The sequence below is a fragment of the Choloepus didactylus genome, chromosome 27 (assembly GCF_015220235.1).
Source record: "Choloepus didactylus isolate mChoDid1 chromosome 27, mChoDid1.pri, whole genome shotgun sequence".
Classification (NCBI taxonomy): domain Eukaryota; kingdom Metazoa; phylum Chordata; class Mammalia; order Pilosa; family Megalonychidae; genus Choloepus; species Choloepus didactylus.
In genome coordinates, this window is record NC_051333.1 from 14,499,965 (window position 1) to 14,515,977 (window position 16,013).

Genomic DNA, 16,013 nt, shown 5'->3' on the forward strand with positions numbered 1-16,013 from the left:
AATTCCTGACCTCGAAAGCAGGAAGGATGGAAATTAAGGAGATACGCGCAGGTTACCTCCCACCTCTTTTTGTTGATAACCTTCCTTCCAATAAAACAGCTCTGCGACTGATGCCCTCCTCGTGGCTTATTCCCAGTTGTTCAACTTCCTCTCATTGGTCTAGAGAGGACACTGCAATTTCCCAATTGGGCCGTTTAGGTTATTCCGTCTTCTCATTTGCTCGTGCCCGATGTCTAACTTTAGGAACCAGCCGCCGGTACTCAGCTTGGAGCAAATGGCTTGTCATCAGTGAAAATCTGCCTAACAACCACTGACATTACCACATCCAGCGGGTTGATTGGCTGGGTTCAGAAACCTTTCCTTTAAACATCCCTACCCCACCCCAAAGACCACAGACATCAACAATTTGCACTTTGATGTATTTGCATAAAGCAGGGGAAGGAAGACAGCAGACAGCGGTAGGCTGGGTTCACTGGCAGTAGAAATCCCACTTCTGAAAAAGAAAAAAGGGAAACAGCGCAGAGAAAAGCAGAGGTGGCATCTCAAAGGATCTAGTGGTTGCAGGGGAGCTTTGGCCCCGCAAGGGCCACGCAAGTCAGCCCAGAGCCCTCTCATCTTTGCACCTCCCAACTGGAACAGGGCTTGGAACCACTCCCCACTTTACAGGTAAGAAAACGGGGGCAGGGAAAGAATTTGTCCCAGCACTAGGCCATGGGGGAGCCAAGGGTAGAAGCCATCTGTGCCAGTCATCTTGACCCAAGGGTCCTCCCTCCAGTTCTCCCCCTGCACGTCCCTGAGGACACTCACATCTGTCTTCACATCGATTTTGCCAGGTTTCAGGGTCTGGTCCTCACGGACAATGCTACTGGGGAAATAGCCTAGGCGGGCAGCCAGGTCTCCATAGTAATCTCCCTGGACCTGGGGAAGAGGAGTTAAAAGCTGCAGTCTGGGAAGCCAGCAAGCTCCTTCCTGTTGAAGGCCATTGCGCTCTCTCTTCCCTCTGATCCCCACATAGCCAGCTCCATCCTCATCATTCAAATCTCAGCTTAAATGTCACCTGCTCAGAGGCCTTACCTGACTACCTGATAAATTGGCGACCCAGTCACCCTATGTTAATTCTCAAAGCAGCACATATTTGCTGGCATTTTTGTTGACTTGTTCATTGCCTCCCTCCACTAGAATAAAAGGGATTGTTCACTACTGTATCTTCAGTGGCTAGAACAGAACCTAGCACCATGGAGGATGCCCCATAATTGCTATAACGAAGTAAAAACAAAGTAGGTCACGATATCCCCCTCCAAAAATCTCCATCTAATTCAGTTCACTCCCTCAGATTTTCCCTTCAGGTGGAAACTTGGGGTCCACTCCCATCCCAGTCCCCTCCCCCACCCCCTCTTTGGGGAGACAAGACTCACACTGCCTCCCCAGAAGAGCCGCCCACGGCCCTTCAGCTTGGAAAACACATACACAACTTGGCCCCTGTGTATGGTCAGGAAACGGCAATCGGGGGCCACGTAGTCCTGAAGGGCCACCGCCATGGAGATGGGGTCTGGAGAAGGAAGAGAAGGGAGTGACAGCACCCACAGACAGGGCCAGCACCCCAGGCTGAATGCCCCCTCCCCAAGCTTACAGCTGCATTCTTCATCCGCGCACAGCTTTCGGTCGGCTAGCTTGGGCATGGGGCGGCCCTCCACACTTGGCCGTGGGAAGGTGGACAGCAAGACGATGACACCGAGGAAAGCTGGAGACCAAGCCATGGTAGACAGTAAGCAAGAGACCCAGAGGGCTCAGGGTCTCCAACTTCCTCCCAGGCTCCCTCTCTCCAGCAGCACAAGGAACCCGGTGTTCTCCGTCTTGTCTCCGCCCAAACCTGGTCCCAAATTTCATCCACACCAACTAGAGGCTGCTACCCAGCCAGAACCATTTCAAGGACAGGGTGAGGGCTGCCAGCCCAAGAAAATAACAGGCCCAAAGCAGCCCAGACCACTCCAAGTACCAGCCACCCCCTCACCAATCAGAGGCCCAAGCAGGCAAGTTGATATTCAATTCCATCTTCTCTTGAGTCTGCTTTGGTTCCTGACCTCCTCTGCTTTCCCCTCCAGGGACAGAACCAGAGGAGCCAGCATAGAAAACTATCTTGGAATTTCCTGTGCTGAGGGTTGAGAGAACAGGCAGCCCTTTGATTGCCAGCCACAGCCCCAGCTCTCAAGTACTGAGTGAATTCAGTTTGTTGGCCTTAGGCTAGACAACGTCCTCCCAGTGATCACTGTTAATCTAATAGTTAATGGCTAATAGTTACTGAGCAATCACCCTGTATATTTTTATTTTTTAATGTGTTAATTTATTAACTCAAATTGATGCTTTCAATTTGGGACTATTATAACCCCATTTTAAACAGAAATGGAAGTGTAGAGAGGCCAAGGAAGCTGTTTGAGGTTACACAGCTAGGAAGAGAAGGGGCTAGATGTGGCTCCAGGCCCATACTCTTCACTATACTATCCTACCTCAGACGACTCCTATCAGGGTTAAACACACACATTTAACCAATTTATAGGGAACACAGAGGACAAAGGAATATGTGACATCACAAGGATGCAATCAGCAAAATCTAGACTGTGGGAATATCTGTTAAGATAAACCACCTGGTTTCTTCAACAAATACACTGCAAGGGGAAAATTAAGAGATATTGAGGGAGGGATGGCCTGTTAAAAACAACATAACGGACATGTCCACCTGTCACAATGTGTGAACCTTACTTGGCTCCTGATTCAAAGAGTATACAATTTTGTGTATTAAAATACTGAAATTCTGCACACTGATTGGATATTTAATGATGTTTAATTGGTTCCTTATGGGTATAATCATGCCACTGTCGTTACATCTTTATTTTTTATAGATATAATTTAGTGATTTTAAAATAATAGGACATCTGGAATTTGCTTCAGAATAGTCCAGGAAGGGGAGAAAGTGATTAGGGGGATGGATGAAACATAATTTGGACACAACCTCGTAACAGGTGAAGCTGGTAGAGGGAATATGGGAATTCGGTAGGGTATTCATCTTCTTTTATGTGGGTTTGAATCTTTCCATTGTAAAATATTTTTTTTTTAAATTATTCCTTCATTAAATAGTTACTGAGAGCATCAAATGCTTAGTTCCTGACCTAGGCACTGGAGATTCATCAAGAAACAAAAACCAAAGCAAACAAGTATGTCATAAGACAGCAGGGATAAAGATGAGATTGTTCATGAAGTATTAAGGGCACTTAGCAATGAGAACACAATAAATATCAGCCATGGAGATTGTGGTCCCATATGATCGGTGAAGGAACAAGGTAGGGGTAGATATGACCTCATTTGCCGAAGCTCAATGTATTTGTTATCAATTGCTGCAAAACTAGTTACCCCAAGTCTTACTGGTTTAAAGCAACCAGACTTTATTATTGTTTCTATGGGTCAGGAATACAGGCATGGCTCAGTTGGCACCTCTGGCACAAGGTCTCCCACGAGGCTGCAGTTTCATCTGAAGGCTAGACCGGGGAGGATCTACTTCCAAGTTCACTCGAGTGGCTGCTGGCAGGTTTCAGTCCCTGCGGGAACCGCACTGAGGGCCTCTGTTCCTCACTGGCCAACCGCTGCAGGCCTCCCTTAGTTCCCTGCCACACGCACCTCTCCGTAGGTAGCTCACAACATGGCCGCTGGCTTTCCTCAGATTCGACTGCAATCTAATCTCAAAAGCGACATCCATCATTTTTGCTGTACTCATTTGGAGCAAGTTCCTAGGTCCAGCTCACACTTAAGGCAGGGAACGTTGGGGGTCATCTTAGAGGCTGCCTACCACACCCAAACTTCATATCATGATCCTTGAAGCCTCCCTGAGTTGGCCATGCTAACCTCCCTGGCCACATAAGCAGGGCCACTGACTAGCACAATTCTATTTAAAACAACCTGAATAGTGCTCCCTGGAGTTATGCAAAACACAGTGCTGTAACCGGCTTCACTTCCTCCTAGTCCTCAACCCTGAGCCCACCCCCACCTCAGGGCCTTTGCACCTCCCCCAGATCTTCACATGGCAGACTGCTTCGGGTCACTTGGGGCTCAGCTCAAAGGTCACTTTCTCAGCTTGGCTCTTCACTGACCACCCTCTGCAAAGCTGCCCCCTCAGCTGTGATTTTTCCGTACCACTGAGGAAGAAATTGAGGCTTAGAGGAGTTTAGTCACTTGCCAGAGGTTAGAATGAGAAAGTGGAAAAGGATTCAAACCCACTTCTGAACTCTAAGCTGTGCTTCAGATCCATACTGAGGATCATTCTCCACAGGGTCCACCTCTCCCAGAATTCTCTCCCGAGCTGGGGCTTCCTCAGGGGTGAAGTCTGGGTCTAAATGATCTCAACACACCCAGCACCCAGCTACCCGAGCACAGACAACAGCCCTACTCCAATGTCCCCTTTCCTTGAGGGCCCATTACTGCTCCTCAGCTCCCCCACACACCATTACATCACACTGTTTTCATCAGGACAGCATCCAAAACTAGCTCATTTGTCTTGTCTGTTTTATTCACCCTGGTATGTGCTATGCCTATTAAGAGTATTAGCACATAACAGCTACTTAGCAATATTTGCTGAATTTATTGAGTGCTTACATAGTGCTTGGTAGTCTGTGTGTGCATAAGGAGGGCTGGGCAGGGACTCTGTGAATAAAACCCCAACACGATATTGAAGAGGCATTCCTCTTCCCACAGGAGGAAACTGAAGCCCAGGGTGGGGACATCACCTGCTAGGGAGTCCTCGAGCCCAGAGGAGAAACAAGGACCACCTGACCACAGAATCCATCAACTTCACCAGTAGGTGTGTGACCGTCAGTGTGGAGGGCCAGATGTTTCCATTTGCCAGGTGCAATAACATGACATCATTTAGTGAAGACAGCAACCCCTTTCTCCTCTCTGTATCACATCTAATGCTTGCTTATGTTCCACTTTAACAGAGCAGGATTCGGCTCGGTCTTTCCAGGACGTAATAGCCAGACGGAAATTAAAATACTCCCTTTATTTTTGTATTATTTTCTACTTCTGGCAAATGTCACGTGGTCTTAGAAAGGGTTCCAAGTAATATCTTTGAGTTGGTTTAAAGTTTTCCAAGACAGCTGTATGACAGAAAACTGCCAAGGAAGTCTCCCTGTTTTAATCTTCCCTTTTTCTATAGCTTCAGCTGGGTATATGTATGCCCAACCAGAAACTACCTTTCCTTGACTCCCCTGCAGCTAGGGAACAGGAGGGAAGCTGGTTCTGCCACCTTCCGGAGGCTGCTGGTGGGCGGCTGGCCAGCACGGTCAGAGAGACTGTGGGGCCACGCTCCTTGCTCGGGCATCTGGGAGGCAGCGTCACATGTGTGATCGAGCCAGTCTGGGCCACCTAAGCTGCAGGGCCGTAAACTTGAACTCGAAAGTCTCAAAAACTGACTTTGTATGATGTTATGAGCACCCAACTCCCTGTACTGAATCTCTGCCTGAAGTACTGGATCATTCTCCACTCTGCCCGAGTGGTTTTTGTGGGACTGCTACTAGGACAGAAGGCACTTTTGTGCATATTACGAAAAGGTGAAGAAAAACTTCTTTCTCAGACACTTTTCATCCATTAGAATATTGCTGGAATACACAAACCTACAAAATGACTGGTGTGCCCTTAAAGGTGGCACCCTTGTACAGTACTCAACCTGTCCCACTGTACATGGCAACCTCAGTTTCCATTCCCTGTCCTGAACACCAATTGAGACAAAATAGAAAACTGCCAAAGTAGGGCAGGTGACTTAAGCTTCAACAATGTCATTACACTATTTGGTGGCTTCCCAAGTTTGCAAACCCCAACATGCCGGGAGATCTAAACACCCAGGAAGTGCTGATGTGGAAAGAAGGGGACGACGGAAGGCATGAAAATAAAAACAACAAATGGTTATGAAAAACCAAACCTCAAAAAAACAACTTTAATTTCAGCCTAACAGCGCCAGGTGCAATGTCTGGGGACAGACTCTGGGTACAATGCTGTGTGGCGACCACTCACTCACACACAGCTCGAAGAAGGCTCCCGAGAGGGACTTACCTTCAGGGGCCTGAGCCAAGGGGAGAGGGGTGGCTCCAGAACGGGGGCAGGGGCAGGCACAGGCATGGGGGAAAGGTGCTACTTCTTGGCAAAGGAGATCTTCATGGCATTGTTCTGGGTGATCTTGAAGCCCTGTAGGGCATCGCGAGCAGCCCCTGCTTGCACCTCATTGTCAAACTCCACAAAGGCAATGTCGTGCCGCCCGGGGACCAACCGAACCTCCTTGAAGCCAGGGAACCTGAGAAAAGGGAAGGACAGACCTTAGGGATCCAGGCCCACTATCGACCACCACATTTTCTCTAATACTTACGAGCATTATGTGAAGTACGACATGAGCCAGTGCTCTCAACAGGGGACAATTTTGCCCACAGGGGACATTTGGCAGCATCTAGAGACACTTTTGGTTGTCATGCTGAGAGCAGTGGTGCTACTGGCAGCTACTGAATAGAGGCCAAAGACTTTGCAAAACATAATACAATGCACAAGACGGCCCCCAATAACAAAGAATTAACTAGTCTCAAATGTATATAGTGTCAAGTTAAAAAGGGAAGTACATTGAATGGAAACACACAGTTCAAAGAATAATTTTAACCTCCGTGCAACCACCACCCTGGCCAAGAAACAGAATCCTGCAGCCCCCACATCCTGCCCCAATCATAACACCCTCCAAAACTAACTACTCTCTTAACCCTTATGATCGGCCACTTCTTTATTTTCCCCTTTCTCATTCCTTACTTCCTTTGCCATGAGGCAACCATCATCATGTTCACTGGGCAGCCTTTTTTCACTAATATTCTTACAAAATGTGTGTTACTCTGTGAGCATGGTGTATTTATGGTATTTTTTTCTATTTATTGAATCCCAAGTGTTCCCATTAGCACTATTATCCAAAACCCTCCACACTACTCTTTCTATTCCTTCTAACTGATGCACAGAACCCCACTGTGAGCATCACACCCGACCCACCCCTTCTCCCAGGTGGCCTCCAACTCCTCATCACAAACCCAACACGGTGATGACTGTCCCATTCAAGCCCCCTGGGGACTCATGTAAGAATCACTGCAGGAATGAGGCCCAGAGCCTGGACCCCTTCCCCCAATCCCCCCCCCCCAGAGAAGGCAAGCCCTGGCCCTGCTGCCCTCCGGGGCCACAGCACCTCCTTTTACACCTTCGGGCACCTTCCCTCCCACAGTCGAGGCAGGGCTCTGTCGGCAGAGTTCTGAGGCTCGTCCCCACGGCAACACCTCCTGGCCCTCACCCTCCAGCCATCGCCCAGCCAGAAGGCCCCACTTACTGGTTGAAAAGCATAGACAGCATGAGCTCGTTGGTCTCTTCTGGCAGGTTGGTGAGGAACAAGATGTGGTTTGGTGGATTTTCCGAGAGCTGCAGGGAGGGAAGGGAACCCATGAGTCTAGTGGGGGGTACTGGTTCCGCCTACCTGCCCTCCCTCTCTCACCCTGCCTGAATTCTTTCTGGCACTTACCACCACCTGACACTCTGTATGTTGCTGCCTATCTGGCCGCACCCCATCCCCTACCCCTGCCCCACCAGGGCAGCCACAAGAGGGCAGTTTTGATGGTCACCCCATCGCTAGAGCCTTAGAATGGGCCTGGTGCATAAGCTGGCTCCACTCCAGCCTCACCCTGACCTTCCAAACTTCCTCCAACAAACATGCCAAATCCTCACCCGCCCCCAGGCCCACCCCACTGCTACCTCCTCATCCCTCAGGGTGCTCTACTCCACTGCCACCTCTCAGAGGCCCGCCCAGTCCACCTGACCTAGAAAAGGCCCCACAGGTCCCTTTCTGTTCCCGCATTCTGACTCTCTACATGTGGTTCTTCACAGCACTAATTAGCTGGTATCAACACAGTGCCCACATGCTAGGACAAGAGGTTCAAGAGAGCAGGGGCTGGGTCTGCTCTGTTTCCCACCCCAGCCCTAGAGCCTGGAGGAGTGGGCACCTGATATCCATCAGTGACCAGGAGGCCGGAGCCCCTGGGGGACCTAGGACACTTACGGGCTGGGCAGGAGGCATCTGTCCCGGCATAAGCTGCTGCGGGGGCATGGCCCCTGGTGGGATCTGGCCAGGGGCAAGGCCAGGTGGCGGGATCATGCCAGGGGGTGGCATGTAGGGAGGCTGGCCCGGCATGTGGTGCATGATGCGGGGTGCCTGCGTCATCGGTGGCATGCCCTGCGGAGAGAGGGACGCACAGGGCTGAGTTGGGCCAGCAGGGGGAAGAAGGAGGATCAGGCTGTCAGCAGGAAGCAGAGAGGTGGAAAGGGCAAGAGAGGAAACCCAGGGCGTGAGGGTCAGTGAGACAGGCAGAAACACCCACACTTGGAGAGGACACTCAAAGGGAGACAGATGGGGCAAAACAGTCTCAGGGTCAAGGGCATGATAAACGAAAAAAACTTTTTTTAAATTTAAGATAGAAAAATTCTAGCCAGCATGACCCAAGTTTGTTTATAGATATATGAACAGAAAAAAGGCTGGAAAAAAAAATCAAAATATTGACACTTGTTCATTCAAAGCGGTGGAAATACATGTTATAATTAGCCTGTGGTACTTTTGCTTCTAAAAAAAAACTTTAAGAAAATTAATCAGAGAAAGAAATAGACCCAAAGACTTGAAGAGACAGAGAAAAAAAGACAGTGGAAAACAGTTAAAAAAGGAAGGTCAGGGAAGGTGCAGAAAGGGGGAGGGTGGCAGTCAGGGAAGGGGACAGCCAGCCTGTCAGCACACAGTACACACGCACAGAGGAGCTAGGAGGTGCCAGAGTAAGAGCCACAATCTGAAGAGTCAAAAATGGACAAAAAGCTGGGCCCAGAGGAGGGAACAGGGATAACAGTGGAGAAGACAAACAGATACCCAGACATCGCCACTGAGTCCAGAGTAACTGGTGAGTCGGCAGGACAATTACAGCATGACCCAGTCAGAAAGGATGACATGGAGACAAACCTAGTAAGTGACTCTTGTTTATCCATCTGTTCTTTCATAGAATGTGCTTTGTGTATCCTGTCTAGAAAACAGGAAGTTTCTAGTTTTCACGCCATCACCAAGGTTAAAAAGACATTTGCCTGTTTTCTTTTGGAGCCTTTATTGTTTTAGCTATCACATTCAGGTCTATGATTCATCTCCAACTAGCTAGCTAGATAAGGCTATGATCCCCCCCTTACAGACAACCAATTTGCCCAGCATCATTTACCAGGAACAAAGTCTTTCCCCACTGAACTGCAGTGGTTCCTTCATCATAAATCATACGTGCAACAAGCACATGTGGACTCTCCAGTCTGTCCCACTGTCTACACCCTTATGCCAATATCACATTAATTTGATGCAGTTTTAGAAAAGTCTCGACACCTGGTAGGACAAGACAACACTGAGCACACCTGATGGTGCAGGTCCTCAGCTATGTTCTATTCTACCTTTGCTTCGCTTTTCTACAAACATGTTAGAAATAACCTGTCAATTTTTGGAAAATTAGCTGCTGGGATTTTGATTGGATTGTACTAAAATACAGATCCATCTAGAGAGAAATGGTATCTTAACGATATTGTGTCTTCCCATCCACTTGTTTAAGTCTTCTTCAATTTCTCTCGGCAGCAATGTTTTGTAGTTTCATGCAAAGGTTTTGCATACCTTTTGTTGGATTTACTCCCAGGTGCTACCGCAAATAGTATTTTCTTTTGTTTGGATTTCAGTTGTTGCTAGTATATAGATATAAACCAACTTTTCCACATGACACATTCAGGAACCTTACTAAATTCACTTATTAATTCTAATAGTTGTTCGGTCAAGTCTTCTGGATTTTCTACATATACACTGACTTATCAGAGGCACAGAAGGGGAAAATCAGGGTCAAGGAAAGAGACAGAAATAAAGAGAATGAGCCACAAAGAGAGAAAGATCCTGAGACACATGAAACAGGCATTTCAGGGTAAAGATTGTCATCCCAGTAGTCAATCCCCAGACAGACACACAATCTCGATCGAAAAATGAAAGGGAGCAGTCTGAATCCCCAAGAGGAGAACTCCCTCCCACCTTGCCCCCAAGCCAGTGTCCCTCGTGACTAAGGAAGGGCTGGTGGCAAGAGGGACACTGTCTCTGGCTTACCGGGACAGGCCCCTGGACGGCCCCTACCACGGGGGCAGCCGCCCCACCCTGCACAGCCTTCTTGGCAGCTGGGGTATCTTGACTCTTGGGCTTCCTCTTCTCCCGCTTACGGTCCCGCTCCACGAAAGTGCCCTTCATCTTGGCAATAATATCCGAGTCAGTCTTGGCATACTGGATTCGCTATAGAACCAAGAGCAGAACAGTTAAGAGCCTGAACTTCAGTGCCAGGAGCTTGCGAGTAACATTATGGAAATCACCTGGCCTCAGTTTTCTCACTGGTAAAATGGGGAATGCGATATTACCAACTTTAAAGGACTGTTTTGAGGACTAAACGAATTAAAGTGCTCAGAACAGTTACCTGTTCTGCAAGCAGGGTGGAAGCCTGCAGAGATGATACAGGACAGGCGCACCGTGCACGGAAATTCACAGTCACACGAGAACAGAGTCTAGGCCTCCACACCGCATCTCGTTCAGTCAGATCTTTACAGATTACCTAGCAGGGACCACGCCCTGTCCTAGGCTCTGGGGGGTTAGTAGTGAAAAAACCAGAAAGATACCCCTGGCCTCATGGAGTTTCTTCAGTGGAGGAGGACAAAATAAAGAGTAAAAAATTAATTGGAGGAGGGGTGTGAAGCACTAGGGAGAACTGAAATTTTCAGATGGGGTGATCAGGAAAGGGCACGCTGAGGCGACATTTGTGCAGACACGGGGCGGGGGGCGGGGAGGCGGAGGTCTCTGGGAGAAGCCGCCTTAACAAAGGGGACAGTCACGTGAGGGGCTTGGGCAGGAACAGTGCTCCGAGAACAGCAGGAGGCTGAGATGGATGACGGGGAGAAGGGATGAGATCAGAAGGACAACAGGGGACCGTGGGGAGGACTTCATCTTCTCCTAAGACGGAAGCCGTGGAGTGTTTTGAGTGTGGCGTGGAGCTGGCTCGTGGGGAGCCGGGACAGGAGGGAGTGAGCAGGATGCTGCCAAAGTCCTGGCAAGGATGGTGGTGGCTGGAACCAGGTCAGCGGCAGTGGAGGAGTGAGAAGCGGACAGCCACTGGGTACGTTTTGGAAGGATACTTGACAGGACTTCCCAAGAGAACGCACACGTAATTGAGTGCTCGAGATGATTCAAGCAGTGATGTGGCACATAAAAGAAATGGGGAGTATGTAAAAATGTATGGTTTGTACAACTAAAAAGCCAGTTCCTAGCTGCTCATAAAGGCAACTGGAAGATGTGGCAACTCTGGGCTCAAATACAGCTGGAATTGCTAAGCAATGGCCCTCCCCAGGCAGAGGGGAGCATGCTCCAGGCTCCCACTATCTCCATGTGCCCCTCCCACATGGAGGTGACCTGCCTGGGACCTGCAGGCACCAAGACCTGCTGTCACCTCCCCAAGGGAGTGGATCCAGGAAGGTATATTCCAACTCAGTGAAACCCCAAACACTGGGGGACAAGTGGAAAGGCCCAGAGAACCAAAGATGCCACAGCCAGCAATATGCCAGGAATTCCAGGGCAGGGCAGGGACTTGAAGCCATTCTTCACTTCCCACAGACTGGAGACCTCTTGGCCACCTCCTTGGTCTCCCAAACGTCTGCAACCCATCCCTCTCTCCCATCCCACAGTCCCCATCCTGGTCCTGCTCGTCCCCTCCCGCCTGGGAGTCTGACCCAGCCTCACCTTGGCAGCTGGATCCTGGTTTCCCTCCTCTTAGCAACCCTCCACCCAGCTGCCAAAGGCATCTCCCTAAACCCCACAGCATAGCTCCCAAGCACCCTTGGGATCAAGCACACTTTCAGAACAAAATCCAATTCCTGGACCTGACATCTGACACACTTTCTGGGCCGTGCCCTCCCTGTCCCCTCCCACCATGTGCACCAGCCAAAGGAACTTGACCACTTCCTCAAGTACATGGGCTCCTGGTCTCCGGGCCCTAGTCCACACCATGCCTCCACCTCTAAACACTCTCCCCTTCTCCTCCCTGGGGAACTCTTCTCATCTAGCCTCATCCAGAAAGCCCCTCCAGAACATCCAGGCTAGGTTAGGTGCCTCCCATAAGCTCCCCACAATCACAAGCACAGTCAAGGCCCGCACCCCACACACACACCCCCAATGCTCACCATGGGCTTGTCATAGAAGGGGAAGCCCTGCATGGAGCGCAGGGCGTTGGTGGCGCTGCTGACCTCCTTGAAGATGACAAAGGCTTGGCCCCTCATCTTCAGGCTCCGGGACACCAGGATATCCAGGATCTGGCCAAACTGGGAGAAGATGGCGTACAGCGACTTCTTCAGCTCTGCAGCAAAGAAAGGAAAGACTCACGGGTGACCAGATGCCTGGGAACCATGCCCTAGTGGCCTTTTTCAGAGAAGTATAGCCCAGACGGGAGAATAGCAGCCTAATGACAGACTACACAGAATGCCGTGGGTCAGTAAACCCCTCGAGACCCAACAACAAGTAACCAGCAGCAGCCACAAAGCACTCAAGGGCCTGGGGCACTCCTCTGTGACATAGGAATATCAACAGCACCTGTCCCACAGGTGACAGTTATATGGGAAAAAAAAAAAAAAAAAAGCTCACACATGCCAAGGGCTTAGACCAGCTCCCAGCATGCAGTAAATGCTCAACAAATGTGAGCACTTTTCATTGTCACTGGCACCCTGACACAGCCCTCATGATCTGGCCCTGGCTGACCTCCCTAACCTCACTTCCACCTCAACCTCATCTCCAGCCACACTGGCCTCGCAGACCTTCCTGAGGTATCACACCGATTCTACCTCAGAACCTTCCCACCGGCTGTTCTGGTGAAACACTCTTCCCTGATACTTGCCCAGCTGCCTCCTTCTAGTCACCCAGGTCTCAGCAGAATTGTCACCACCTCGCTGAGGCCTTCCCTGACCACCTTGTCTAAATGGCCTCCCCCCAATCACTCTCCCTCCTTCCCTTACCCCGTTTCCTTTTTCTTCATGACATCTTCCACATCCTGACATCTTCTATTTATTTACTCATTTCTCCCTCTGAGGAGGGATAAGCCTGTCTTGATTTGTTTACCACAACAGCCTCAGGCTTAGTGGAGACTCCACCACACAATGTCTCCACAAACCCTAGCCTGAACTAACACACCCACACTTAAGTGCTTTATGGAAACAACTTGACTAAATTCTCACAATAATCCCGTGAGTTAGCAACCACGACCCTCCCAATTTTACTCAAGTGGAAACAGGCTCTGAGAGGAAGGCACTGCTGGGACAACATGCCAGAGCCAAGACAAGGACCCAAGTGCATCCAAACCCAGCTCCACCACACTGCACAGGAAAACTGCCTCACTCGACAGGCAGCAAGCAGGATTTAAGCTAAATCAAGGAAGGACCTGTCTTCCCACCAAGGCCTAAAAAAGATAGCAATATCTAATGTAAACAAGGTAGCTGAGCTGAAGATGTCTGGTGAAAGAGATGAAGGAAGGAATGAAGACGTGGGAAGGAGGAGGCAAGAGTAGTTTGAAGCAATAAGCCAAAAATGATCTTTGTAACATTTCTGGTTTTATGTTTCCATCCCTCCACCCCCATGAACCTAGTCCAGGGCTCAGTCATTTCACTGGGCTCTGGACTTCACGGCCTCCAGCCGTCCCTTTCACCCACTCCAGATCACCCTCCACAGCTGTGAGGATTTTTCACAACTAACTGACCACATCCCTTGCCTGGCTCCCCAGTGACCTCAGGACAAAGTCTGACACCTCATATGGCCGGTAAGGGCCCAGGAGCCAACAGCCCACTGCTCACAAAAGCTTCTCCATGATGCACAAGCCTTCTAGCCTCAGGCACACAAAACTATCTGTAGTTCACAGAATGCCCCAGGCTCTTTTGCCCCTGGACATTTGCACACACAGATCCAAGCCAGGAACATCCTTCTCTCTCATCATACATAACCTACGTTTCCTCTACCTGGAAGCCTTTTCCAAAATGCCTCCTTTCCTAGGAAGCTGAATGAATCCGAGCCCCGCCCCCTCTGCCTGGGCGACCCCCTCACCGTCTTGACTCCTCTGTCTTGTCACTGATGACAGGACTCTCTCCCACTGGACTGTGGCTCTGAGAGACAGGGCCGGGGCTATCTCGGTCACCAGTGTATCTCCAGAACTGCCTGGGCAAAACGCTCTAAAAACATACGCGGAATTTACATTCCTTATTTTGTTATGTAAAACAGCAACCTTACAGGTAATCTCCAACTTAATCCCAACAAGGTCCTTCGATTTTCCCAGCCATTTTCTGAGGTAGTAAGAGCTAACATTTATCCAACCAGGTACCATTAAAAGAAAGTGCTGCATGAAGGTTTAACTAATTTAATCCTCACAACATCAATGCAAAGAAGGTATTAGGAATTTGTCCAGTTTCCCAATAAAGAAAATGCTCAGGAAAATGGAAGAGTCTGTCTGACTTCAACAAATGAGTTCTTAAGCAAAACTCCATACTAGTGGCCTCAACCACTTTTCTTGCCGTGTAACCTCGGGCAAGTTACTCACTACTAAGTCTCAGTTTCCTAATCTGAGAAAAGGGAATAAAATAGCTTCTTCCTGGTACTGCTGTGAAAACTGAATGTTATCCCAGATTGATTTCATAGAAGTGCACAGATCAACACCTGGTACAGGGAGTAAGTCATTATTGCACATTTTCACTGAGAAGGTGACAGTGAAAAAGTCAGCCCAGGTCCTTGCCCTCGTGGAGGGAACGGGGAGACCCATCCGCGGACAGTGAGAGCCCAGAGTGATCAGACGCTGATAGGGGATGTGCAGGGACTACGGGAAGTGAGAGGCAGACATCTGAGGGGTTACAGGACCAGGGAAGGCTTCCTGGAGGAGGGGTCCTGTAAGCTGAAGCCCGAATGACCAACAACAGAGACCAGGTGAACGGGGCGGTGTGTCAGACGAACTAAGGGCGTGCTAAAGGCAGAGGGCAGCATGTGCAAAAGGCCGAAGGAGTCACTGCAACAGTTTGGCCGGGGCAGAGGCGTGAGGAAGAGGAGGGGAGGGGAGGGACCAGCTCGTGAAGGAGAGCCTGGAGTCCGGACTATCCTGAGAACTTACCATCCTTTTTGATCTTCTCGTTGAGGTTGTTGATATAAATAGTGTGGTTGGGGCGGGTCTCGGGAACTGCCATGGAGCGAGGTGCCAACGTAGAGCTGAAAGAAGGAAAAAGGTGATTTCAACCCCAGGTGTCTGCAAATCCTTTATCCCGGTGCTGGCCTAACAGACTGCTCGGGGATTTTCCGTCCAGAAGGAAGTCAGCAAAAGCGGGAGGCACGGCTCAGACAACAAAGCATAGGTAGGACTCGGCTTCTCCTCCCGGCGTGGTGAGGGAACTCTCCAGACTCTCACTACCAGTCCCAGGACGCTTCACGCGGTCCGGTAGGCGGAGCGTCCTAAATGGCGATTCTCATTGGCCCGTGCGGCCCAAGAGGAGAGACCCGGATGTAGGAAACAGTTATGCTTGGAGGCGACGAATTTGGAAACGTCCTGGCCTAGCACAGCAGGAAAGGTTCCCAAAAAGAGGTGCGGGAAGGCCCAGGCACCAAGAGCTCCGCCCGCCCGGCGCCTACGGCAGCCTTGCGCCCAAGATTACTCACCAACAGGGCCGCAGCTCCCACAAGGGACGCCTACTGTGTTCCTAAAGCTGGACCACAAAGCTTCCTTTCCCGGCCCCGCCTTTGCCTTTCTAGAAACCAATCCCGACGCAGAAACGTAGCCTGGCCAATCAGATCGAGTCTTATGCTTGGGCCCAACTCCTGCCAATCAAAACGACACTGGGGTTCCCGCCTCGACACAAAA

General features: G+C 50.0%; 2 protein-coding genes across 4 annotated transcripts; both read right to left on the bottom strand.

Annotated features, from left to right (window-relative positions):
* Positions 1-388: 388 nt before the first annotated feature.
* On the bottom strand, positions 389-1,757 carry MIA (MIA SH3 domain containing). The gene is made up of 4 exons (XM_037820494.1): positions 1,631-1,757; positions 1,416-1,549; positions 808-918; positions 389-493 (listed from the first exon to the last, which is right to left on the bottom strand). The coding sequence occupies exons 1-4, from the start codon at positions 1,755-1,757 to the stop codon at positions 470-472; spliced, it is 396 nt and encodes a 131-aa protein (XP_037676422.1). The 3' UTR covers positions 389-469.
* On the bottom strand, positions 1,506-15,897 carry SNRPA (small nuclear ribonucleoprotein polypeptide A). 3 transcript variants are annotated; one of them, XR_005214431.1, is made up of 9 exons: positions 15,812-15,897; positions 15,273-15,367; positions 12,319-12,491; positions 10,208-10,387; positions 8,111-8,284; positions 7,388-7,476; positions 6,094-6,331; positions 1,631-1,741; positions 1,535-1,549 (listed from the first exon to the last, which is right to left on the bottom strand). XR_005214431.1 is itself a non-coding variant. In XM_037820493.1 (7 exons), exons 2-7 carry the CDS (start codon positions 15,343-15,345, stop codon positions 6,172-6,174), a joined length of 849 nt encoding a protein of 282 aa, XP_037676421.1. In that variant the 5' UTR covers positions 15,346-15,367; positions 15,812-15,897; the 3' UTR covers positions 5,947-6,171. The 3 variants fall into 3 exon arrangements, 1 of the variants encoding a protein (XP_037676421.1); XR_005214430.1 differs by having other exon boundaries at positions 1,506-1,741; XM_037820493.1 differs by lacking the exons at positions 1,535-1,549; positions 1,631-1,741 and having other exon boundaries at positions 5,947-6,331.
* Positions 15,898-16,013: the final 116 nt, after the last annotated feature.